Source organism: Melopsittacus undulatus, chromosome 3 (assembly GCF_012275295.1).
Source record: "Melopsittacus undulatus isolate bMelUnd1 chromosome 3, bMelUnd1.mat.Z, whole genome shotgun sequence".
Taxonomy (NCBI): domain Eukaryota; kingdom Metazoa; phylum Chordata; class Aves; order Psittaciformes; family Psittaculidae; genus Melopsittacus; species Melopsittacus undulatus.
The window spans coordinates 82,902,584-82,929,220 of record NC_047529.1 but is presented as its reverse complement, the minus strand read 5'-3'; the positions used below and the strand labels follow the sequence as shown (position 1 = coordinate 82,929,220).

The 26,637-nt window shown below is 44.3% G+C and overlaps 2 protein-coding genes across 3 annotated transcripts in view; both read right to left on the bottom strand.

Moving 5' to 3' along the window:
• Window positions 1-12,025: 12,025 nt before the first annotated feature.
• On the bottom strand, window positions 12,026-22,376 carry LOC101874360 (solute carrier family 22 member 2). Of its 2 annotated transcripts, none has more exons than XM_005150112.3 (11): window positions 21,966-22,376; window positions 19,646-19,749; window positions 18,437-18,591; window positions 16,569-16,737; window positions 15,481-15,595; window positions 15,287-15,393; window positions 14,427-14,641; window positions 14,141-14,249; window positions 13,863-13,975; window positions 12,682-12,781; window positions 12,026-12,174 (listed from the first exon to the last, which is right to left on the bottom strand). In XM_005150112.3, the coding sequence occupies exons 1-11, from the start codon at window positions 22,374-22,376 to the stop codon at window positions 12,108-12,110; spliced, it is 1,665 nt and encodes a 554-aa protein (XP_005150169.1). In that variant the 3' UTR covers window positions 12,026-12,107. The 2 variants fall into 2 exon arrangements, with proteins under 2 accessions (XP_005150169.1, XP_030905658.1); XM_031049798.1 differs by lacking the exon at window positions 12,026-12,174 and adding an exon at window positions 12,427-12,502.
• A 136-nt stretch (window positions 22,377-22,512) lies between these two features.
• IGF2R (insulin like growth factor 2 receptor) overlaps window positions 22,513-26,637 on the bottom strand; it is a 59,336-nt gene continuing 55,211 nt past the window's right edge. The window contains exon 48 of the mRNA XM_005150167.3: window positions 22,513-26,477. Coding sequence (XP_005150224.2) covers window positions 26,085-26,477 — 393 coding nt within the window. The 3' untranslated portion in view covers window positions 22,513-26,084. The remainder of the gene's footprint in view (window positions 26,478-26,637) is intronic.

The following is a 26,637-nucleotide window of genomic DNA, read 5'->3' as shown; positions in this document are numbered from 1 at the left end:
ATACCCAGGCTGGGAACCATAAAATGGACATCACCTCAGCACTTGCCAGGTAACACAAGTGCAGTTACCCAGAACATTGTGATAGCAAGACTTACCTTTGCCACCAGCAGAAATGTATGCTATGCTGCAGCCTCAGTCACCAGGCTCACTCTTTCCTCACTTGTTTACCAAGTCTCTTGTGTAAGATCTAGCCTTGTCATACTTGTTACTGTTTGCGCTGCTTGTCTCATGTCGAGTCCTGCTACCCTTAGAGCCGGTATCAGCAGTTCAACTACGTGAAAGAAATAACAAACCTAAGACTTTGACTGAAAGTACTCTGGGGATGGGACTTGTTCTTGCTAGCCATACAATGCTGCTTACCAGACGCTGAAGCCCTGGGACTATGTGCTTCCGAGCCACATTAGTGTCTGTGACAGGAGGCTGTGTTGAGACATGAGGATAATGGGACACCCTGTGCTATGCTTGTGCTGTGTCACCCCAGAGCTGGGAAGGCTGGTCTGGCCACGTCTAGCCTTTGGCTCTGTTGCTGGATGTAGTCACCCCCTCAGACAGCTCTGGGAGGAGTTCCATGAACTGGATGGGTGGGTGGGCTAGAAGGAAATCTCTGATCAACGTTTAGAAAACCTGTGTGCTCTTCCTGAAGTGACTAATGTACCCTCCAGGCTCTGTGCCAGCAGTTACAGGACTGCCTGGACTCCTTTGCTCCCCTTGGTAACCTGTTATCACTGCCCTCTTTGATAACAGCAGCTGTGTAAACTTCGGGGTGACCTTGCTGTCTCCTTGGGAGGTCAGAGCAAAGCAGCAGCGCCCTGCGGACCATGGAGGAAGTCCTCAACAAGCCAAGCTGTCCCAGAGCCAATTCCCTTTCCCTAGGCAGGGAGAGCATCCTCCATCCTGGCCCAAGCAGCTCCTCAGACGATGCTCTGACAACCCATAGACCCAAATGCCAGTGACACAGAAGCTCAGCAGCACTCCTAACCCTGGCAAAAGCCATGCCACCTCATGACTGCAGAAATGAAATGTTCAGAGAGCAAAATGCAGCAACACATCATGTTCTGTGTCACAGCAAAAGCCAAAGATTGAGGACTGTGCACTGAGCTGTCTTTATCACCAAGGGAGATACTCCTAGGTTGCACAATACTAACTAGTAATTAATGTTCAATGAGGAAATCATCTCAAGCTGTGACTTTTGGATCTAGACACAAATAATCAGAAAATAGAGGGTTTTCACAAATATAGTGTGATTATCATCTAAGAAAAATGTGTTAGTAGTATGGGAGCCAACCATAAAGTACACTTTGTTTCTCTCAGTTATAAAAATACATTCTCATGGTGCTAATAAATATCTTACAAAAAGTCCCTCTCCAGCTTTCAAACACATGTTTGCCTTCAGGCTTCTCGAGCAGCCCCAAAACAAGGTGTGTAGGCTCCCTCTATAGCCAGCTCTGAGACATTCAGTCCTCGGTGCTGATTGGGAGAGCTGGGAGCCCGTGACGCAAGGCACTGCTGGATCACAGACCCTTTGGCAGTCCAGATTTGCTTAAGCATTTTCTGACGAGCACCTCTCTCTCACCGTGATTCACACACGAGCACTCGTGTCTGGCCACTGCAGTCAGCCCCTCCATGAGCCCAGCACTTTGTGCCCTGGTTAATTAGTCAGAAATGTCCCCATGTGTCAACACCTTGTTCAGATTAGCTGTGTCCTGCGGGGTGCTCCGGCTGCTATTAACTGCTCTGGGTGCATAGATCTGCTATTAACCACTGCCGTAAGCTCCTGTTATACATGTGGATATATATATGGAGGTACCTGTCCTTCTCTCCTGACTGGACAGGCCTGGACAAGGGGTACCGACAGATAGCACAGTCTAGATGCTCCACTTTTATATGTCTGATACTAGCCCAGGTGAAGCCTATCAAGAACTACAAGGCAGCTGGTCTCCCCACCACCATCTTTCATTTCCAGCTTCCCTCCTCCAGCAGCTCCCATCCATGTGGTTTCTGTCCCTTCCCTTATGCCAATTCTTCCTCATCCCTTCACTGAACCCCTACAACTGACTACTGCAGGATAAATCTACCCACATATTTTCTAGGATCAGCCTATGCCTAAGTAGGAAGTTGATTCAATTCATGGAGTACAAGATCAAGAAGTGCCAGAACAGCCTGCAGGAAATGGGATGGAGAGTGGGATCTTCCCACCAAGAGATCAGACTGGCTCAGCTGTCCCATGTGTCTGCACCCCAATACAGAGGCAGTGCTCCCAGTGAGAGCACAACTTGCTCTTTGTTTGGATGTTTCCAGGGATTCTCCACTGCATTACTCTGAACCTAGTATGTTTTGCTTAGGTCCATGGTACCACATAATTGTGGCAGAAAGCATCATGCTCAAAACTCCTTGTTAAACACCTATGCTCTTGTTATACTCACAGAAAAGAGAGCTGGGATAAGGACCACATGCGTAGGTAAGCACCTAACAAAAATCTTTGCTATATGACATGGATGGTGACTAATGGAAGGAAGTCAATGCAGAAATGTTTACTTGTGCGAGAAGACTCAGGGTGCAACTGAATAATAGAATAGTTAGGGTTGGAAAGGACCGTAATATCATCTAGTTCCAACCCCCCTGCGATGGGCAGTGACACCTCACACTAAACCATGTCACCCAACACTCTGTCCAACCTGGCCTTGAGCAATGTCTTTCTGAAGCCCCTCTAGTAAATCATTTTGGCCTAAACTCTCAAAGACCTGGAAATAAGATCTCTGAAGAGGTAGTCTGTTAGATCCCTCTGCCTCAGTTTCTCAGTCTTTCAGAGAAATTTCATGAGAAGATGCTTTCAGATCTTTGACCTAGGGTTATTGTTTGACAACCAGAAGTTATATATACTATCATTATCAATATGCATTGTTCTTTATGGATAGATTAGGTCTGCCATGTACCTGTAACTTTTACAGCAGTGTTCAAGGCTTTGCTTTGTTCACATTTCTCCCAACGCTGTGAACATACCACTAAAAGTCAGGAAGGTCAGAGTACAGGAACGCTTATCCCAGCTCTTGGAAGGCTGACATGTTTTAAAGCAGGCGTGGTAATGTTTCACTACTGTAAACTGAAAGGGTTAGTGATTATACACAGTAAACCTGTCACAGCTGACACTGTTTCACAAACCTACCACTGCAGGGCAATAGGGGTCTTCTGTCAGAGGCATAGATGCCCTCTGCTAAGAGGCACACTGGCTTTGTTTATTTTGCTCCTCTGGCTGCCTTATGAGTTATATCCTGGTGGATGTTGTGCTACATCTGTGCTAATAAATAAAATAGGCAGGCTCATTACTTAATGATGGAGGCATGAGGCATAGCATGCTTTACATCTGTATACACCATCCCTGGTCAGGGCGGTCTTTTCCCTCCTGCCTACCAGAAATAGCCTGTCCAGCATCACCACCCCAAACCTGCCTGGGCATTGTGAGGACTGTGCTAACAGGAATCAGGCAAAACAGTACTAGGGAGAGTGGTAAAGTCATAGAATGATTAAGCTTGGAAGAGACCTTAAGATCATCTAGTTGCAACCCCCACACACACTAGACCAGCCTGGCCTTGATCACTGCCTGGGATGGGGCATCCACAGCTTCTCTGGGCAACCTGTGCCAGTGCCTCACCACCCTCACAGTAAAGAACCTCTTCCTTATATCTATTCTAAGTCTCCCCTCTTTCACTTTAAAGCCATTACCCCCTTGTCCTATCACTACTTGCTCTTATGAAAAGTCCCTCTCCAGCTTTCAAAGGTGAAGCAGTGTGGATGAAGGACAGTGCTTGAGCCCATACACAGCCCATTTAGTTTCTCAATACAGATGTCACCCTGGCAGGCTGTCACGTTGCCTCTGTTCACATGCACTCAGCTCCACCAGCAGAACTGCATGCATGCTTACTCCCTGTTCTGTCCCCAGGGAAATGGAAAAAAATCCTGCTGCAAAACATCTTAAAGAGATCACACAAGCACACTTTCGTGTCCAGGTGACAAGAGCCATGTGCCCATATGCTGGTGGGGTGGATGCTCACTTCCCTTAAGACTGGTGCCATTGTATGCTGAAGGGAGTCTTCTCAGGATGTTGAGGGCAGCTTAGATGTCAGTTACAAAAACCTCTGGACATCATGCAATATGTGAAGCTACACAGTGTTCACTTCCATTGTAGGACAGCATTTTTCTTACTGGTAATACAAGAAAATAGTCAAATGCCACTGGAGGTTTTCCAAAAGAAATAACCTCTAATTGCTTCAAAACCAAAGATGCAACCTTCTGCCAGAACAACCGGCTTATGCATCTTTCTTCCTTCTCACTCTCCTCAGCATGTAACTACACTAGGCAGAATCAGGAAAGGAAGTAAAGGAGATTTCCAGGATGCACTTATGCACTTCTTGTTCCATTGAATTCAGTTTTGGCTGACGCAAGTTTTAGGTGTTAACAAATGCATGAGATATGTGCACTGCCGAGTAGTCTGTGTGCAGGCGGGTGCAAGGTTTAGAATCTGCTCATGCAGTGAGCTCCTTGAGCATTAGCAGAGGGAACAGATCTGCTTCTGATGTAAAACAGACCTGAACAGAGATAGGCAAACAATTTAAACGGTGAGATGGTGAATTGTAAATGGTGAAAGGTCAGGTTTTTTTCTTAGCTCTGTCCCACCTGTCACTCATGACAGTTTCTAGGTATGCCAGTAGTTATAACTCAACAGGGCTTGTTACTAATAGCCGTTTAAAATACAATGTTACTTATCACCTGCTTTGTTCATTGCTTAGGTTTATGCTTCATAAAACTCAGAGAGGTCACTGACTACTCCTCAGGGGGAAATTAACCCAGTGACAGCAGCCTGCTCAGGGACAGAAGTGCTAAACAAGCTGCAAAGTCATTATAGTCTGGCTTAGAAAGAGGGGTAATAAAACCTCCATGCAGAAACTTTGCAGGCAGTTTTTTTCCCAAATCCCCACTTCCAGTGTTCAGCTGAGCTGAACCACTTCCAGTCCTCCATTACAGCTTACAGTATTTAACACAAGCTAATTGTTTGCAGAGCAGGCAAACAGAGAGCAACATGAAAGGATCTTATGCAACCATGGCCATGAGAACATGACATAAATCGTGCCCCTCAGTAAAAAAAGCACACATTCACACATTAGCATTGCCTAATGAACTCATGTGAAGTATCTGTAAAGTGTTGGTGAGACAAGGATGTGGTTTACAGCAGCTCCTGCCAGCCACCTCCCCAGGGTGCAGGGCAGGAGGCAGAGGGCAGGGTGGGCACACAAGGGTTAGTGATGGGGCTTGGGGCCACTCTCGGCTTCTCAGATGCAGAGCAGCCTCATGCAAACCCCTGGAAGTTCAGTTTGGCACATCTGACTCAGAAGTGCTGCAGGGGCTGGCCTGCTTCCTATCTGGGGCACAAGACAAGCTTGTGGTCAGTTAGGCAATGGCTATTCTCATAATTCAGTATTTCAGCCACCAGGGTGAGGGTAGCACCCCACAGGGCAGACTGAGGAACTACATATTTGGGTGATAATCCAAACAGATATTCACTTACAATTAACAAGAAGCAGTGGATGAGGCTACACTTGTCAGATAATTAATTAGCAACTTCCGTGTTCTTTTCTTCCAAGTTACCTTTTCCAGACTAGATAATGTAGAAAGTGAAAAGCAGTGCAAGCCAGTACTAACAGTTTAAAAACCATGTAGAGACCTGAAGCATAGGAAGTACCTCAAGAGAGATACTTTCTGCTCTTCCAATCCCAAATCTGTATTAACTATACCTCAACCATGTGCAGCAGATGTTTCTATAACCCATTCTTAAATAACTGTGATGCTGAGTACTTCACAGCTTCCTTAGGCAAGGTACTCGTATTCCTATATTCCTTTGCTTTGCTGTCATCACCGTTACAAAGCAACTCCATCTCACATTCCCTTGGGACAGATGGATTTGTCAAAGAAGAGCACTCCCAGCCATCCCAAGTCAGTCAAGCCAGGGAAACCAGTCTGAGCTGTTTGGTATATTTGGTAAACTTGTATGGGTTAGAAAGAGACTAAGCAGCCAAAGACATTCATGCTTCATTCTGAGACAAAGTCTAGTTATACCTTACTGAATATTTCTAGCTCTAAAGTTAACAGCAGTTGGCCTCCTCCCCTCTCTGTGTGTGTGTTGGTAATCTGTTAATCGTCAATCCAAAGCAAGTTACAGAGTACTGAGTCATTGCAGAGAGAGAAGTCATCCAAATCCCGGTGTTTCACTAGTGCTAATGAGAAGCAGGGCAGCCATGTCTTGGCCCTCCTCCAGCAGGGTTCATGGCAGTCCTGCCACCTCTCATGCTCAGCACTGCTTTCGTGCAACTAGATAATACACAGTTAGAGGCAGGCCTTGGAATCTGGGAAGGAAACAATGCCCCAAGTGTCCTGCAGGTTTCAAGCAAATGGGTAGAGGGGAGATATTTCTGAAGCTTTTACTTTGTTCACTGTTTCTCTCCTTCCTCACTGTCCTCATGTGCCATTGTGCAATCATTTTCCAGGGCGTAACTGTTCCACAGGGTTTAGGAAAATCCAGACAAGATGTACTGCAGATGTTAGTTTAAGAGATTAGAGGCTTGCTTTTCTGGAGCCTGTTTTCTAGTTGTGTGTCATTGGTTTCTCTCCTTCTCAAACAGACGTAGTTTGTGTTGACTGATCCCACTCTTCTAACTGTGGTTGCCCTCGCAGATTAACCTGGTGTGTAAGAACTACTGGAAGCTGGACCTCTTTCAGTCATGTGTGATCATTGCTTTTTATTGTCTCTGTGTACACTGGCTATATAGGAGGCAGGTAGGTAGTACTTAGACAGGTGTGAGATGAACTGTTTCCTCTGGTTGTCTGCTTTCTGCATGCTGCTGAACAACACTAATGAAGGAATGCAATTAAAACTTGATTCAGAAGGCCCATGTGTCACTTACAAAGGGGTGGATGGTGGGTCCTAAGCCCCAGCTTTCAAAAGCTGTTGTGACCCAAGAGTCCACATAAATGCCATGGTGTAGCTCCACTTTTACAGCCTCTCAGTGGCCCCACAGGAAATTTGCACATTTGCAAATGAAGAGATTTTCTTTTCTTTCACAGTGACAAACTGCAATGCGAGCTCAGAGTTCGAGATTAAATTTTAACTCACACACCAGGAAATATTTGCCCATCTTTGTGATAAATTTGTTTCACATTAATTTTAATTTTAATAGTATCCAGGTGGCCATAAATTAGCTTCAAAATAGAATTTTTCTCAGAAACAGAAGTTGCTCCTTCCTCAATTTTCTTTGGTTCCCCTTTTTCACAGTTGGCTCTGTATGTAGCTGGGTCTATACTTAATTGTCCCACACCCTTGTCTTTTCCATCACGAATGTGATCGTGCAATATATTTGCCCAGTGGGGTATTTTCAGGTTAGAATCCAAAACACTTGAATGGTCTGTAGCTGACCTTCCTGTGCATGTTTATCATGTTTTTCAGTAAAATGGCAAGAGGCTTAGGCTGGAATTTGAAGAGATGAAGGTAACACGAGTTCAACGCTCCTTCTGTGGAGCTCTCCTGTGGTCAGTCTGTCTTGGAGAAATGGGCTTTTCCCCTTTGATCACAGGAGAGCACAATGAGCAGTAGCCATTGCCCTATGCTGATCAGGCCCCAAAATAATTTCTGTTGGACAGATATTGCCACTGTTCCCTTCTTTTCACATTCCCCTTCCTCCAAGGGGAAGGACCAATGTGAAGAAGCACAGCCATTGCCCATAGTACTTCTGCAGTGCCACAACATAAGGATAGGACTGGGTTTGTCTCACTAGCATGTGCTCCCGTATTACATTGCAGGCAAAACCAGCATCAGTTAGGTTGTGCACACACCGTGGGAAAAGTGGCTACCACAGTCCAGGTAATCCCGACCTGTCCCTCCACACAGATAAACATGCTTGTGAAGAAGCTCACCTATGCAGAGATTGGGCAGACCATTTCCCAGCCCTCAGTAAACAATTATCTCACTGCCAATGAACCAGAGCATGGGGGTTTTAAGCCTTCTGCTTAAATGGATTTTTCATTAGACTGACAATGATTTATCTAAGTAACTCTTTCCGGCCACATCTTGTGCACAGCTACACTTCTGACAAAAGGCCCTGTCAGGTGAAAGACATCAAATGGCTACAGCAGTACAGCAAAAATCTTACATCCAGTTTTCAGCTGTAAGCTGGAAATCCTCATCTGCTTTGAAGGACAAAAGCTGACACATTTATGCCAATTTTTGCTTTTCCTCACACCCATTTGGGAAGACTTTGGTTTAATTTTTACAATGGAAACATATGTCAGCCTCCCCCCACCCACTGCACTTAGATCTAAATTCTTGTTTTCTGGCCACGCTTCTAGTGAATTTGAAAGCATTCCATCCTTTTTCCCAGAACTGACATTTGGATAAAGATGCATAGCTTGTGAGAGCAAAAGAGAGGAGATGTAGCAGCCATAGGTCCAGGTATTTCAGGATATGTAAGAGCAGTGAACAGATCTTGCAACCATTAGAAGCACCATTCTTCAGGAGACTCACAGCTATTTATACCTGAAATACCCCTTTTTCTGTGTCAAAATACTCATATTCAAGGATCTTTTTTAGCAACGCACCTCTTACCAAGCAGAGTTGTGAAAAGATGTGAAGGTCATATTTGAAAAATCATGGCAGTCAGGTGAAATTCCCAGTGACTGGAAAAAGGGAAATATAATCCCCATTTTCAAGAAGGGGAAAATGGATGCGGAGAAGGACTTGGGGGTGTTGGTTGATGAGAAAATGAACATGAGCCGGCTTCAGTGTGCGCTTGCAGCCCAGAAAGCCAACTGTATCCTGGGCTGCATCAAAAGAAGCGTGACCAGCAGGTCAAAGGAGGTGATCCTGCCCCTCTACTCTGCTCTCGTGTGACCTCACTTGGAGTATTGCGTGCAGTTCTGGTGTCCTCAACATAAAAAGGACATGGAACTGTTGGAACAAGTGCAGAGGAGGGCCACGAGGATGATCAGGGGACTGGAGCACCTCCTGTGTGAAGACAGGCTGAGAAAGTTGGGTCTGTTCAGGCTGGAGAAGAGAAGGCTGTGTGGAGACCTCATAGCAGCCTTCCAGTATCTGAAGGGGGCCTACAGGGATGCTGGGGATGGACTCTTCATTAGGGACTGTAGTGATAGGACAAGGGGTAACGGGTTGAAACTTAAACAGCAGAGGGAAATTCTTTACTGTTAGGGTGGTGAAGCACTGGAGTGGGCTGCCCAGGGAGGTTGTGAATGCTCCATCCCTGGCAGTGTTCAAGGCCAGGTTGGATGAAGCCTTGGGTGATATGGTTTAGTGTGAGGTGTCCCTGCCCATGGCAGGGGGGTTGGAACTAGATGATCTTAAGGTCCTTTCCTGCTCTAACTAGTCTATGATTCTATGATTCTATCATTGCTGCTAAGGTAAAGCACATGCATGTCATAGCATCGAGGGGGTTTCTACTGCTCTGCTCACTGCCATCTTGCCCCCAGTTCACTACGGTTCCTGCACTACAAGCACCCAAGAGCAGTACAAAATCCCATACCCAGAGAGAGTGAGGGAAAATACAAACTCAGAAGCCTCAAATTTAATAGAAGGAATGGGGGAAAGGCCCATGAATTCTGTGTTTCCTGGATCTGAGGTATCTGTTGTCTTCTCACCAGACAGCCAGTCAGTGCTGTTTTTTCTGTGCAGCTTGTCACAGCTGGGACAACTCCTGCAAGCATTTCAGGTGCTCCAGGGGAGGTTTCATAAGCTCTTTCCAAACATGTTTCTCTCTAAGGAATTAGACCTACTACTCATGTACTTGATCAGTCTCTGGCTACAGATCAGGTACCGATTTTGACTTTCAGGAGTCAGAGGTGCCTTGGAAGGGGAAGCCCTGTGTCTCTAGAGAGCTCCTGACATCAGTGCTGCCACGGAGCATTGCACTTCTGCCATTCAGAGCTGGGCACTGGGAAAGGACCTTTGCAGAAGAGGGCTCTTCTCATGGTCTGATGAGGCTCCCTTGGACTCGACTTCAAGGCGAGTCAAAACTGTCTTTATATGAGGCTTATGACAGGAGGAAAGCTTGAGTGATGGGATGTTATTGTCGAGAACAGAAGACATTTATTTTGGCTGGCATTTATTATGCTATTTTTGTAAGTGGACATTAACTAATTTAATGTTTTATAAATCATACTTCTAACTGAATATATAACTGTCAGCTAGAAACAGATGCCTTTCCAGTATTCCAGAAATTGTTTCCAAAAGAAACAAGCTTAATTTCTATCAGTGAGTCGCAGTGATACAGGGAATTAAAAGGAGGAGGGATGTACGAAACTGTTATCAAGAAGAGCTCAATAGGCAAAATTGATGAGAAAATGGGTAAAGATCACAGTTATCAAACAAGATCCCCCTTAATAAGCTAGTGCAGCTTTGAAAGATGGGCTGTCAGAGCATTTCTTGAACTCATTAGCTAAGTCATTAACCAGAAGTAAGCATCGACCTGACAAGATAAGGCAGGGGAGTCCACTGAGCTTCCCCTGAGATGAAAAATATTGTGAAGGGGGGAGCAGATGGAGACTCTGACTCAAGTGTTCAAGGCCATCTTGGACAGTCTTCAGTGGCATGCTTTAGTGTGAGGTGTCCCTGCCCTGGAACTAGATGATCTCAAGGTCCTTTCCAACCCAAACCATTCTACGATTCTAAAATGGAGAAGAGGACAGGGACCATCGAATCTCCAGCCTCTTCAAACCCTTTGGTTTGACACACAGGAATCCCCTCTTCAGCATCAGGACCGACCCCCACTTGTGCCATCCAATTTTTGAGGACCTATGTGTAACAAAAGCAGACAGGGACACTGTGCTATATACTGCAAACTGCACTTTGCTTACATGCAGACATTTATGACCCAAGCTTCCACAAGCTTATAGACAACATAAGCTGAGATCTGGCATTTTTCTGTTCCCTCTGCCCAAGGGCTTGACTTAATGCCACCTCTCCATTTTATTTCTGCAGATTTCAACTCAATGGTTTTGAATCTATGATTCTATGAATCAATGATATATAATACAATAATATAATAAAGACAGCTGTTCTGACAGATTTCTTCTGTCACAGAGCAGAGACACCTCTGCAACCGTAGCAGGACATCAGCTCCACAGGACAAATAATTATATCCCCACTGTCCCTCTTGCCCACCTCAGTAACAGCTTGTTCCTCTCTGACCCTGAAGCAAATACTGGTTTTGCAACTGTGTGGGCCAAAGTCACATAATTCCCAATCCATCCCATCTCAGAGTGACCTTGTCATGGCCCTGCTTCACTGGACAACATGCTTCTCTGCCCTTGAGGCCCCCACAGCAACACTGAACATTAACTGAGGCTCAGGCCAGTTGAAAGCAAGGGCAAAGTCACTGTACCACTGCACTGGGAAGCAATCCTGGGTTAATTTCACCCTGCCTGCAAGATTCCAGCAACACTTTGCACAGCTGGGAACTCTCTCCCTGAAGGTGATCATTAAAGGGCAGCAGTAGCTTGGGCCCTGCTTACAGCACTTTTAATGAAAAGCAGCATTTTAGAGCAGCAACATGAACAGTGAAGGAGAGCCACAATACTGTTGTGCTTTTTTTACTCTGCAACTCCAGGTCTGTTATTGCTGCTTAATGGGATGGACTAGGAAATTTGTGAAAGGTGTTGGCTATTTCCTGGCAGACCCAGTTCTGTCCCTAATGCTCGTCAAAGTGCAGAACTAGGAAAAAATATGGACTATCCACTACGATGATCCTATCTAACAAGACAAGTTCTTTGGGGTTGGATCCCAGCATCCCCAGGTTGCTAAGATCTGTCCCCATGCTCAGGTCCACACACAGCCAGTCTAGAAATTTCCCAGTCCTAAACAATATTTATCAGAGAGGGAAGCAGCTGTGCAGTAATAGGGACAATCCCATCTGAAACCCCTAAATATTGTGTAATAGACAGGGAGGGGGAGGACACAAAAATGAGGCAAGACTTTTTAGAGAGTATTTATATTGCAATTTGCCTTTCAATGCTAGTGCCCTGAAGCAGCTTGTCCAGGAAGAGTTAAGCCTTCTTCAGTCATCTGCTACTTCTGACGTTTGGACATGAAGATAGATTTTTTTGGCCTTTGGAGCACTTTGCCTGAAAGAATAAGAAGACATGAGCAGTAAACCAGGAATGCAGGTATTCAGTGAGCACCTAACTTCAAGTACTTCATTTGCCCTGCCTCTGCCCCAGAGAAAATGTGCACCTAATCCTCTAGGTTTGTTCTGACTCCTCAGTAGATAGTGGTGTTTCACCCACCACACAAGCAGTTGCTATCAAAACTGCCCTTTTTCTGTTCCACTATTAGTCTTTGTTTTAAGGACAAGCAAAGTTGTCCTTAATAGTGTTGTAGCAGGTTTGAGAGACTAGTGCTGTTGCTGTTATTCACAGGCCAGTAAAGCATATCCTGCTTGTTTTCACATGCCTAGGTAGACAAATGATAAAGAATCCAAAACCTCTCCAGGAGGAGTGCGGGAACTAACTAGAAGCTTCTTGGAAACACAGGAGGCAGCCAAGTAACCCTGAGTTTCCCCACTGAGCTCTGGGCAGGGACTTTTCACCATTTCAAGTGAAATGTGCTAGGATTTCATCACCCTGACTCACCTGTGAAAGTTTTCAACATCTTCAACAGTCTCAGGCAAAACTCTTCCTTTAGTTTCAGGTAGAAGCAACACCAATCCACCAGCAATCAAACCAAGGACAGCTTCAAATCAAACAGATACACAAGGTGCTTGGTAACATATACCAGTTTCCAACATATACTCCACTTTCTACTGTCTGACACAAAGGACTTATGAATGGCATTTTATTTCCTCCTTCTACAAGACATGCACCTCAAGACTCTATATGCAAAACTGCCATGCCACCTCTGAAGAATGCGGCTGCCACATGGAGATAGCAATAAGCCAAGTTCAGTTTTGAGTTATGCACTGAACTGGGGCATCTCAGACTGGACAGACAAGCCCTCCTTTATAGAGAAAATAACCTTTTCTAGTGTGAGAGTGTGCCAGGAAATGGATTCAGTGTTTCTGCCACTCACATGAGATCAGAAAATACATAGAAAATGTATTATCTCCCACACAGTGTGATTAACTTTCCCATTGATAATTTTTTACCCACTTTGTACATGTTTGACATCTATATTTTAAATCTACTAAGCACCCTCCTAGGTGTCCTGTCTGTTAAAAACTGCATATTGCCATTCCATCATTTCTCTATAAATAGTATGCTGATCTAAAGATTCAGAACAGTTCTGCAGACCCTGACCAGGGAGTTCAAGCCACTAGTCTGAAAACATTTATCTTCCATCTGTTTACCAACCTCTTTCCTAAAAGCTCAAGAATAGCCAGCTAACAGGCTGTCAGAAAAGCAGAATAAAAGCCACACTTGTACACCATTAAATAGGCAGTGATGTGAAATTCTAGGTTTTGGCTCCTGGACTGAAACCATATACCTCACAGAACAGCTGTAATTCATCACATTTGAATCCATCAAATATTAATCGCATCAGAATGCTTCTCAACTCTTTGCCATCTGTCCAACCACTATTCACTTCTAATTTCCTTTAAAATGTAAAAATAAAATAAAATAATAAGGGCAAAGGAGACATGAATACATAAACAAGATTCAGGTTGTTACGAACTGAGACTGTGGCTTGTGCAGACAGCAAGAAGCTTCTGTTGAACTTGGAGCAACTGCCTTAAGTGGCTTCTTCCTCCCTTTGAAACTTGGGACCCACTGTGGCACCCCAGAAGTGGCCAGCAGGGAGGTAAGGTGGCACTTACTAAAGACTATGAGTGGCAGATCGTGCCACACTTCCACCAGTCTGTACACAATGAATGGGACGATGACTCCACCAACATCACACAAAGAAGAGCAGACCATCACCCCAAGGTTCCTGGTTCAACAGCAAAGGGATCATGTTAGTATCAGAGTACTGCAGATGGAATGGGATGGATCACAATTCTGACCCCTACACAGGACAAATCCAAACACTATGTGGGACTTCATCCACCCTCTACCTTTCCAGAGCAAATGCCAGTGGGGAGGAAGATGCACCTACCTGATGTATGTTGGATACAGTTCGGTGTTTACAAAGCAAACCATTTCAAAAGCCATTGTGATTCCCATTCTCCCGATGCAAGCAGCAATCACTTTTAGCCAATGTATGTCTGCAGAGAAAATGCACTCAGCACACCTAAAAGTATCCCAACATAGGGTATCAATACACCAATGTTATTTTAAGGGGACCTCCGATCCCATGTCACTTTACATTTCTAAGGGGCCTTGTTTCACATGTGTGAATGCAGGAATGGGAACCCTCACATGGCCTCCCACAGGTGACTCACCCTCTGGGATCAGGGCTGTGACAAGGCAGGCAACCCCAGCCACAATGTTGGCCACAGCCCAGGGGTAACGTCGCCCAATGCGGTCAATGGTGGTGATGATGATGAAGGCAGCTGGGAACTCAACAAGTGCAGAATAGAGGAAATCCAGGTACATGTTCCCGGCAGCTACTCCCATGTGCATGATAAGCCCCTGGTAGAGGACAGAGCTTGTGAACCTGGGTGGAAAAAAATATCCTGGCTTTGTTAGTATCCTGGTTTCAGCTATAGCAGTTATTATTTTTCTTTCTTAATAGTTGGTGCAGTGCTGTGTTTTGACTTTAGCCTGAGAAGAATGCTGATAATATATCAGTGTTTTAGTTATTGCTAAGTAATGCTTACTCCAATTAAGAACTTTTCAGTCTCATGCTCTGCCAGTGAGGAGAGGCACGGGAAGCCAGGAGGAAGAAGAGACAGGACACCTGACCCAAATGTATTGGTCAGCGAGAAGTGAGCAATTGTATAGTTCATCACTTGTGTTTATTGGGTTTTTTTCCCTTTTTCCTGTTAGTTTTATATTCTTTCCCCTTGTTATTTCCCTTATCATTAGTAGTAGTAGTCATAGCAGCAGCAGTATATTGTACTTCAGCTATTAAACTGTTCTTATCTCAATCCCTGGGGTTTACATTCTTTTGATTCTCCTCCCCACCCCACCTGGGGTAGGGGAAAGGGAGAGGGGTGAGCAAATGGCTGTGTGGTGCTGAGTTACCAGCAGGGCTTAAACTACAACTGAAGTTTAGTCAGCTGAAGAACAGAGGTCTGTATCCTGCTGGAGACCTCAGAACCACAGCTTCAAAAATAGTTCTCCATCATTATCATCTTACCAGTTGTACATCAAAATGAATGTGTTTCTTCTCATCTGTGGTGTCCTGACAAGGTCAAAGAAGGAAGGGCTCTGCTTTCCACCATCATCCTCTTCAAACTTAATATTCTGTAGAAGAGTCATTACAAAGTCCTGTAAGCATCTACTGCAAGGAACTACATGTTCCTTACATGTACAAGCTAACCCAGAGCTCACCACAAAATGGGAAGGCATCTTTTTCCGATTTGTTTTAGCTATATCACTGACAATTTTCATGGCTTTGTCATTTTTTCCTTGAGATATCAGCCACCTGGGAGACTCTGGGAGGCACCTACAATGCAAGTGAATGATATTACACACCAACATAAAAAGCCCTCAGAGTGCTCCTGTGTATGGAGACTGGAGAGAGTGCTTTGGATGAAGAGAGACAGGTGGATTTTTGATTGTTTTTTGTGTGTTCCTGCCCCCTTCACCCCATCAGGAAAAGTTGTACATCCCACTGTTGAAGTGGGAAGAGGAGCAGCTGGGGTAGTGGGTTTAGATACGAGTTTACTAAAGATAGGGAAGAGGTTTAACAGAGAGTAGTGGTATCATTTTATTCAGCATGTTTACCACAAACTGGCTCCTCTTAGGGAACCATTTTTCAGTTGTGCCAGCACAAGTTAAGAAGAATCAAGCAAGCTAGAACTGGCTTACCAATTCACAAATACCGAGAAAGGAAGACAACAAATCTCTTTCTACTATTCCTCACCTCTTGACCCAGCCAGACAATTTCTCAAATCCAAAGCACTCAAACTGAAAAATATCAATTAAAGAGAGAGGAAAGAATCCAAAATAAAAGTGAGCCCATGTGTCTTCTTTGGGTTAGACCACAAAAAACGTCAAGTTTTTTTCTTAAAAGAACATGTAAACATAACCTCTTACAGTTATGTCAGCATTCAACAATCCCTCAATAACCATTTTTTTAGTGCGTACATTATGCCAAGGCATTTCTTTCCCTTTATGAAATGCTTAACAAAGATAATAAATGATATTAAGCCAATCTCCACAAGTTGCTTTCAAAGTGGTCTTTTAAACACAAGTCAGGTGTGTTTGAACACAGGTGTGGTGCACAGCCTAAGATGCACTGAAATCTCAGTTGAGAGAGTTGTTTCCCTCTCCTTTTTGCTGGGAACCTGCTCATTGCACTAAGAGGTGCGCACAACCAAAAAAGCAGTGCCAAATCTCCCTCCATGTCAAGCCTGGGGTGGCAAGAGAAGCTGGTTTTCAGGTTGTGGGCAGGGGTAAAACAAAAGCCCGTTTACCAGTAGTAGAGCAGGAAGAAGGAGCTTGGCAGGGTGACAGCGAACTGCAGCCATCGCCAGTCAGAGATGACATAAGCAATGGCATCAAAGACCAGGAGCCCAATGGAGAAGGCCATCTGGTAGAGGATGCCCACTGTCCTCCGATACTTCGGACCAACGACTTCTGTTGCTGCAAACATGCACAGACACAGGTGAAGGACTGCTCTGTAAGGACACTGGAAGACCAATGCTGCGTTAATGCCCTGAAGAAGCTGTGTTAGTAAACCTGAGCTTCCTGGTATAAAGCCTCTGGACAAAATCCCCTGATGCTCACAGAGGCAGGTTTGCTTTTCTGTCACCCAAACACCAACAGCAGAAAACACTGCTCCTGCTCTTACACTAGCATCCACTGCTGACCTCTGTCATGGAAATCTCTGGTGCACATTTGATTTATTCGAAGTGTACAAATGGGTTTTGTCTAACACTATTCTACATAATGTCTCCAACATAAAAAGACTGATTATTTTGGTTTTGAAGTGCAGCCTTTCAGCCTGCATTACACTGCAAGTGTATAAGATACGCCTATACCACAGGATGGTGTCTGCACTTCACAGCTGCATATCACAGGATAGACACATTAGTTAATTCTGACTGATACAGGGCTACAAGTAACTATTCAGCAGGCAGGCACAAGCACACTCAGTTTTGCACCTGGACCAGAGTCCCAGGAGAGTGCAATAACAAGGTTGCTCTGTCCTTGTACTCTTCCCTGGGCATTCAGTATTGGCTTGACCTTAGTGATAGGATTCAAGTTTAAAAGGGGTTTGGAGGTGATTCTGAGTGACACCTCTCATGAGAGAGTTTCAAGGAAAAATATAGAAGTAACAAGATATAACTGAGGGAAAAATATGAGGATAAGGCCAGTCATTGTCCTGAAAGGGATTTTGTGCTCTAAAATGGCATAAAGTTCCCCAGAAGAGGTGATGAAGGTTTCATTTGTGCCAGGAAAAAAGATTTAAGAGGCCCAGCAAGCATCTAGAATACACACAGGAAGGAACAATCGTGTCTTGGCAGGAGATGGTCTGGACTGTGGGCTAGATGTTTTTGTTTTATTTAGACCAGACAGCTGGATAACTGCATTAGCAAGATGTCCCTGCTAGAAGACATAATGGACTTTTACAGTGTCGGCTTTTACATTTGTAGCACTACCAACAGTGAACAGGATCACTCAGAGAAGGCTCAATTGGGCAGCATTCAAAGAATTTCATTTGCTGCCTCGGTGATCACTTGTTTTGGACTATTTTTATCAAGAACCTGAATTCCACACCAGAGAATTCAGAGGAGTCCCAGGCAGCTCCACCAGGAAGTGGTCCTGAGCTGGCCTCAACCTATGCTTCACCACTAGCTGCTATCAGCATTAAGGCACTGGGAGAAGCATCAGTACAGCCTGGCTCCTCACACTAATTTGCAATCCCCAGGGTTGGCCTCCACTCAGACAAGTGCATGGATACCCAAACAACTTGTCTTTTTCTCAACAAGTACATGCTGTTCTTTGGTTATTTTTAGCCTGTGAATCCTCTGTTTGCCCTTTAATGCTCTTTATGTCATAAAAAAGCCTCCGGTTTTCCCCATCCTCTGCCTGCTGTTTCTTTGATGGCCTCCTCTGTCATCACTCCATGGGTGACTGGGCTGGAGCAGGCTTGAAACAATCCTGAGAAGTCAAAGAGGGAGAGAAACTCTTTGACAAAAGAGCATGGGAGGCATTTTAAAATGGCTTTGTTCAGGACTGTGTTGGTGTTTCTTTGGTTTGGGTTTTTTTGGGGGGAGGTTAGGGGTTACTTCTTCATCTTCTGCAGTCATCTTGCTCCTGGGAAAAGGTCTGAACTTACCCAGGATGTAGCCTGCGGTCCAGCAGCCCTTACTGACCAGCCCTTGGAGGAACCGGATGATAACTATCCACAGGTAGGTGGGCACAAAGACCAGAAGGATTCCAAAGACAACATTTGCAAGAATTGTAGTTATGAGGCAAAATTTACGGCCAAACCTGGATTGAAAGATAATGTGTAAAGCAAACCACTAATTTTAAACTAGTAAAAGCTCTGTGCATCTTAAAAAATCCAATAAATAAATCCCTATACAAGGGGTAAGTACATACTGGATGTTTATACTTAACCTATTATTTACTTATATGCTTTTCTAATCCCTGAAAGCTTACTGTGCTAATTCCACAAAGTTCAACAAAGCCTTTTAGGAAAGAGAAAAAAAATCTTAAGAACAATAGTCCCATGTTTACATATATTTGAACTGTGACTGTTATCCCTGACTTTTAGAACAGGCAGATTAGTAATCTATTTGTTTTTTTATATTATGGAGGTGAAAAACAAGTATGGGTCAATATTATGATTAGATGTCTTCATACCACAGATTTAACAGCTTTTTATACCACAGTTTTCATCTCCAAAAGAACCCGGTATGTATGGATGTTGTTGTCTGCAGTGGGCTGCATTCCACAGCTGGAACAACTCGGAGCCTGCTGTACTAACAGTCCTAGGCAGGAGTGGAATAAGGTGGAAAATTGGCCATCAGATACTGGCATTTGGTTCTTTCTAACACCATCTGCCTGGGCTGGGGCAGCTGTCTCTGCTGTCTCCGAACAGGGAGCTAAAGATGCCCGGACATGGGGATTTCTGCTTTTAAACTGTACAGATTTAAACAGATGTTGCTGTACCTATCTGTGTCTGCTATTTCAAAGTCTGTCCAAAGAAAGCAAGTTGTTTTTAAGCTGCAGCCACACAGAGTGTGACAGATCAACTGTAGGCTCCAAACAAGTGTTTCCTGCCCTCAGTTAACAGCCCATGGCTCTGGTGTGGCATGGTAGGGAGTTTGGGGTGTGTGATCCCAGGACTCTCCAGCCATGCATGACCTAGAGGCAGTGTTATTTGCTTCTCATGCTGTGACTGAACACCAGACATCTTGCCTTGTTTTGAGAGGAACAGAGGACAGCAGTTGCACAAGTCTTCTTTGCCTTCACCTAAGCCTAGCTGCTGAATGCTGCTGATAAGGGAGGTCAGGGGGGTTTGCTGCCAGCCCACACATACCTGTCTGCTATGTAGCCAATGTTCATGGAGCCAATAAAAAACCCAGCATTCACAGAAGACTGAAAGAGGTCCAGCTTCCAGGAGTCCTCACACACCAGGTTAAACTGAAGGAGCAACCACAGTTAGAAGCAAGAAAGTGAAATGAAGAGCTGGCTCACATCCATGGGTCATCTTCAGTTAAAGATTTAAACTTGCTTCTGGGTCAAAGCCCATTTTATCAGCACCCAGAAATCCTACTGACTTAGATACATGTCCAACATTTAAAACAGGATCAAGCCCTTCAGAAGTTATTGGTATGTCCCATTTGTGCCTCATCTCTCATTACTGGAAAGAACATAAGTGAATTATTACCTGTCAAGATCAGGACCCAAACTTGTGCTAGGTAGGCCTTGTTGATCAAACCAGCATGGATCTGATGATCACCCTGGGCTTTTCAAACAGCTTTTTTTGTAGGTGACTGTGAACCTTCCTAAGCAGTTCTGGTTGCCTCATACCCTCATAAACTACAGCAGGCCCTGCAGACCCTTCAGGACTCCACATAAAGTACCCTAGATGCTTGTGGAAGCCTGCCTTGTCCCAGTTCCCATGGAGCACTCACTGGATCCCAGAAAGAGGGTGAGACGAAGGATCTGCATCTGCCCCTGAGGCCACAGCATTTTCTATCTGCTCTGGCCTTCTGCTCAACCTGCTCAACTAGGTTTTTCTACAGTTTAACATTTCTGGAGACCAGGTATTTTGTATGCAGAGCCAAGCTTTATACCACATGGATACCCACATATATTTGGCATCTAGACTTAGCTCTCATAGCTGTTGATACACATAAAAGCTACTTAAAGAATAAGTCACTTGAAAAAACTGTCCTAACATGACTGAGAATCCTTTCCCACTCTGCTGGTAGTGGGGTTCATTTAAAGCCATGCATCAACATAAAACCTGATATTCCTCCGGATGCTCTGTGGGCATTCCCATGTGGACATTTTCCCATGTGTAAAATTTTAGCTTCAGATGAAGTAACATGTTTTACTCTGCCCTATCCTTTCCGTTGCTTGGCTGTCACAGAAAGGGAAAATATTAACAGAGCCTGAGAGCCTTTACAGAGGCAGTTATAACCTGAAACACATTGCCAAAATGCAGAGGCATGTGACGTTCTGGGCTATCCTGTGGAGGAAGCAGCCCACAGGAGTGGCCTTGCACCCCTTTAGAAGAAAAGGGAAGACAACTGATGTGAGAACACAAATCCACACAGACTGCAAGTTTTCAGCTTCCCATAATCTCAGGAGATTCATGGTGGGGGCACTTGGATCACAGCATCTGCACAAGCATTTTGCAGCAAGGTATGCCTGGAGCTTTGTGTAAGTCCTGAGTCACCCTCTGTTTGAGGTGTCCAACTTCCTCACTTTAGTATCACCCACCAGTCCATACTTGGCTGAAAGAAGTACACTTACAGTACAACAATGAAAATGCAGCTCCAGCCCCTTACAAAACTACAAATACTGAAGCTGCTATAACACAGAATTTACCTGCTCCTGTGTTTGTGATATATACATGGGGGAAAAAACCCTGACTTCCACAATCCCTAAAAATTTGGTGGAACTTTCTATATCACACAATCAGGTTTCCATCCCAGATACTGATTTATTTTTAGAGTACTTTAGGGGATTGGGTGCTTTATGTAGCTGAAGTACCATTTTCAGTTTATTCACACACCTTCTGAGAACACAAACCAGCCATCAGCTTTTCTGCAGTTTATTCCTGTCTTAAGCTACTTCATTTTGGGAAGCTATTACCTTCCCATCCCCATTGCCATTCCAGTGTGATTTAAACCAACTTTAAAAGACTTTGTTCCTTAAAAAAAAAGGAAAGATATCAAGATCTTCACATCTGGGTGTGGATCGCAGGAAGATCGGGAGGGAGGACTGTGCAGTGCACCCGCTCGAGGATCAGCAGGTTTTGTTTGCAGTGCTGCAAGCTGCTGCTCCTTCACAGGCACTGTTTACACACCTCCACCAATTGGACCTCTCTCTCATGTGACAGCAGTTTCATTCAGAACTGGACTTTATCTGCCTGAGGGTTTATTTGCTGAAATAGGCTGTGCTCCCCAGTGGGAGATATAAGCCTCCCGAGCCGCCAAGGTAACGCTTCACAGTGAGGATAGAGCGAAGAGGTTTGCAAAGCACCCAGCGCAAGTCCGCAGTGAGAGGATCCCTCACCCAGGTAAGCAGGAGCCTTTTAACAAGCCAAGGCTACACCAACCCTCTCCCACATCTCTCTGCTTATCTGTAATAGAGGGGGGACAGGGGAAATAGGTGTTTGGTTTTACCTCAGTCACAAGAGAGGTCCCTGGGGAGTCGTAGACCCAGCCATGCTGGCAGGGCCCAAGAGGGACGGTGCTCCGGTTGCCCCCAAGGCTGCCGAGGGGGTCGGTGCAGCTGACACCCGTTGAGTTCCAGTCCACCTCATACCTCCTACAGCGGCTGCTGAAACCGGCCCCATGGCCACCCCAGTCGGGCACTGTGTGATTGAGCTGCTCCTCCAGGCTCCAGCCACAGCGCTGGCTCAGCTCTGCGACGCCGGGGCTGAAGCAGCGGTGCTCAGGGATGAACCCAAAGAAGACAACACCCACATAGACCGGGGTGAAGGCAGCAGAAAGCAAACACAGGACAAAGAAGGTTTGCTTCTGGAACTTGTGGAATTCTCCAACATGCTCTAAAATGTCATCGAGGGTTGGCATTTTAGCATCAAAACCACATCAAAAAGAAAACCAAAACTCGTCTAGGTCCTCTCTGCAGCACTGATAAATTTAGTTGGCAGCAAACCTATTTAAGTAACAAAGACATTTGACCAAAAGTCAAGAGTAACTCCATAAATTATTAAACTACATGTTGCAAGCTTTATTTTTTAGGTTTCATTTGAAATCAGACCTTAATTCACCCAGGAGAATTTGCATTTAACTTCTAATCAGAGTGCATATATTGTTCTTTTCCTCTAGAATAGCCCCTAACAGCCACAGCACTTTAGGTTGGGGTTTTTTATTAGGCAAGGCAGCTCCCCCAGTAAGAGGCATTTTAAGGAGCACACATAGATGGAAAACTCCAACATACCAGCAATATACAAGTTTAGTGTAGCAGCTGCTGCACACCACATGCAAGCAAGGCTTATAAACCAGGCTCTATAAAGAATAGGCAAGTACACTGTGAAATGCAAGTGTTTGGTTTGAGCCATGTGACAGTAAATGAAAACCTTTCTGCAAACTTCAGTATTATGTGTATCTCACCCCTTACTCTCCACACTCCTCAGTTTCCAAGGAAAAGCTCTCCCCACCTATATCAGGAAACCCAGTTTTCACTCAACCATATTTTTGCACTGATGAAAAGCCTTCAGTACAGAATTAGGCAGTAGGAATAGCTTTTGGGGCACCCAAAATAAATCCAGTTATAACAGGCTCCAGTGGTCCTTAGTGCTGCCTATGGATAGACACCAGCTACTCCAACATCTTTTGCTGACAACAGCTGCTTCTATCAAAGAAAAACATGAAGGCAACATTTTAAAGATGGAAAAAAAAAAAGTGAAAAAGGGTCTGGAAAGCAACTTGAAAAGTTTAGGCAACAATGAAATAAATAAATCTTTTTAACACCTCCTTTCAATACACTCCAAAAAAGAAACCAGCTTAGAAGGCCATTCTGGCCTGGGGACAGAAACAACCAGTTAGTCCTTCACCTCATCCTACTGCCCATCAGCCACAGAGCAACAGTGGCCTAACAAGCTGTGAAAGCTGCTTTCTGCAATCTGAGCAGCAATCAGATCTTCTCCTGCATCACGCAGGTGTGCCCCCTCCTCTCCATCAGGAATAGCTATAGCAAAGCAACAAGAACTCTCCTCCTGTTCCACCACCACAGCACCACCCCAGACCAGACTTTCATCTCTGCGGCTGGAGGGGAGAGGGACGCGTACACACAAGTGCGCAGCACCCGCTATACTCACAGCCTGTCTCCACAGCCTCCTTCATCAGCAGGACGTGTGTGGTCAGCTGAGGCCAAAGAAACTGAATCAAAGCCTGCTTGGGAAGCGGGTGACACTGAAAGCCATTAGGCTGCACTTTAAACACACCCCAAAGCCTCGCATCACTTGTTTCCTAGTGGTTTTGTTTAAACAGCTGGTAATGGAATGCGTAAGTTCCAGATGAACTTAAACAATCAGATCCAGACTAGCCCTTTTTAACCCAATTTCCCCTGTCCACACTCCAGCCAGGGGTTGGGTGGCACTGTGGCATGCAGGCTTGTGTCTTAAAAGTTCACTTACCAGAGAGTCATGCTGTTGACTGGCAGGATTTCTGCCCCTGGCCCAGCCATTTGTACATAGTCATCTGGTCCCCACTATTCTCACTTCCCTCTCTATGATTAAGCAGGGTATTCTACTGGAAAAATAGTCCGGTGAAGCAAATCACACATCCAGCTCTGAACAAGACACAATCCAGCCAGCATATGTATAAATGCCTAGATAAAATGCGGACAATAGTTCAAAGACTCAAAAGTTCAAGTCCACTCATTACTGCCAACTGCATATTAGAAAATACATGATTGATACAAGAAATATGTCATTGCTTGGATAAGGAAGCAGAGTACCTCCATTCTACCTAAGCCTTGTTAGACACAGTTACAATTAAGACTTTGCTGTGCTATGCCTTAATACATGGGAAGTCACATAGTGCAACAATTCATGGATCAAACAACTCTTAATATGCCAGCTTTGAAGACTTGGGGAAGGGAAGCAGCATTCTTCAATATTAAGAGAAATATTGCAATGGTAACTGACAGTATTAAAAATATACTGTAAAGCCTCTCAGTTCCCCAAGTTAACCTAATGCTAACTATGAAAAACATACTTTTGTTTTAGGTATGAAAAGATGCAGCTATAGCCAAACTGATTTACAAGCTTCACCTGTAACAATACAAGAGGAAGAAAGCCCAAGTCTGATAAAAGAAGGACTACACCACTAGGACTTACCTATAAATTCTAATCTTTGTCACCAAACGTCAGGTCTTGTTTTGAGTCATGCATTTAAGATCTTAGCAATCACAGCAAAAACAGGGTATCACCAGGCTCAGGAGCAGCATTACAAACTAGTGTAAGGAAGATTCCAGACCTGAGATGTGGGATTTGGAATACCCACTTCATCTCTTTTATTGAAATTGCTGAATACTTTATATTACACTATTTTGATTCAAAATGATTTTTTTTATAAAAAGAAACCATTGTTGAAACTGAGAAAGCCAGCCAAAAGGAACAATGAAAAGTCTCAAAAAATTCTGACCAATGCATGTACTTGTACTATGCTTTGAAACCCTATCACTGCCCATAATTTAATTTAGGAAACACCTGGAGAAGATCAAGACTGCTAGAGCAAAGCTGAGTAGCATTCACTGCCAGTGACATTTCAAATCAATGACCATGGCCAGGGCCATAACATGGAGCTAGAACTTAAGATGATCAGAAAACATTGGCCTAATTTTTTTTTTCTTCTAATTAATACCAGAGAGAGGTACTGTGCCCACTAGGGCTCCTCTAGTTGTTGGACTTTTCTCAGTGATGACAAACTGGGCAGTGCAGATTGCATTATAGGAATTCTGCCCCTATGTCCTTGCAAACTGGTTCTCTGTGCAGTCAGCCTAGTCCAGCCATAATCTAGGAAAAAGAAATAATAAATCTTTGGGTGCTTATCAGCTGCTTAGGCAAATACTGATGAAGTCAGTCGTGTGACCAGTACCAAAAATATATCATGCAAACAACAGCAACCATTTCAAGCTAAAGCTATACAGAGTTGTACCTTTCAGTCAATACCTTTAAACCAATGATCTGTTTAAATTAGAATGGATATTCAAACTTACAGGATAAATTAGACCACTTCCAAAATTTACATCAAATCATCCCAACACACAAGTTAGATTTTTCCTTGTCTTACAATGGGTGAACCCACAAAATAATACCCTGCCGGCAGGAAGAACACGTTGCTATTAAGCAAACCTGAGTAGTGAGGATCAATAAATACACAGTCAAAATGCTAGTAGTCAGATCACTTGAGACTCAGGAGCCAGGGGCTTCATTCAGCCTTAATCCCTTCCTTTCAAAGGTTTCTCTTTTTTAAGCAAGCATTTAACACCTATGCTGAGGCTTAAAAAAAATATATATAAAGAAAAAAAAAATGTGTGTCCTGGCTAGAGAGAATCAACGTAACTCAGCCAACTGGGAGCCCAGTCATTGCTGAACAGATCATTGTAAACAACCAAGAAATCTCTCTCTTCTTCCCTTTTCAATGGTTTCTTGTTAAAGGCAAAATTCAGAAAAATCTTTCAGGCTGAAGTCCTCTTATTTGGTTGGAAATGTTGTCCCGTTATATATAATCTCTCTATACATATATATCTGATTAGGCACAAGGGGGTCATTAAATATTCAATAAGTCCTCATCACTATCATCATGAAACGATACTGTATTTGTAGAGTTCTGTGTCTGCTGCTGGCCTTGCTTGGCTTTTCCTTTCTTTTCCTTTCCCCCATTCAGCAAATAAGCTTTATCACTGCCAAAATTAGGCAGCTTCTTTTGTGGGTGCTTGTCTAGTCCTCTTCCTGTCTGAATCTTTACATCTGGAATGGTTAATACTTCATCCTCACTGTCCAGGTCATCCACATGGAGAGAGGTAAAGGCTTCAGATGTAACAGACTTGGTAGTAACATGACCATTCTCCTGCCCTCCTTTTGCTGTTCTTTGATTTGGTGCTGCGATTTCCTCCATAAGCCACTCTGTTTCATTCTCATTAGCAGCTTCTTCACTGTTTATCTGCAAGAAAACAACAAAGACCAATAATGCAGGAGAAGACTGTGTATACCACTCTAGACTCTGCTACATACTGATCTCCCCAGTCATCAGATCCCACACCATACATAGTCTTAGGTTTAACTTAGTCTTAAGATAATAATACTGCAATGGCATGCTTTTC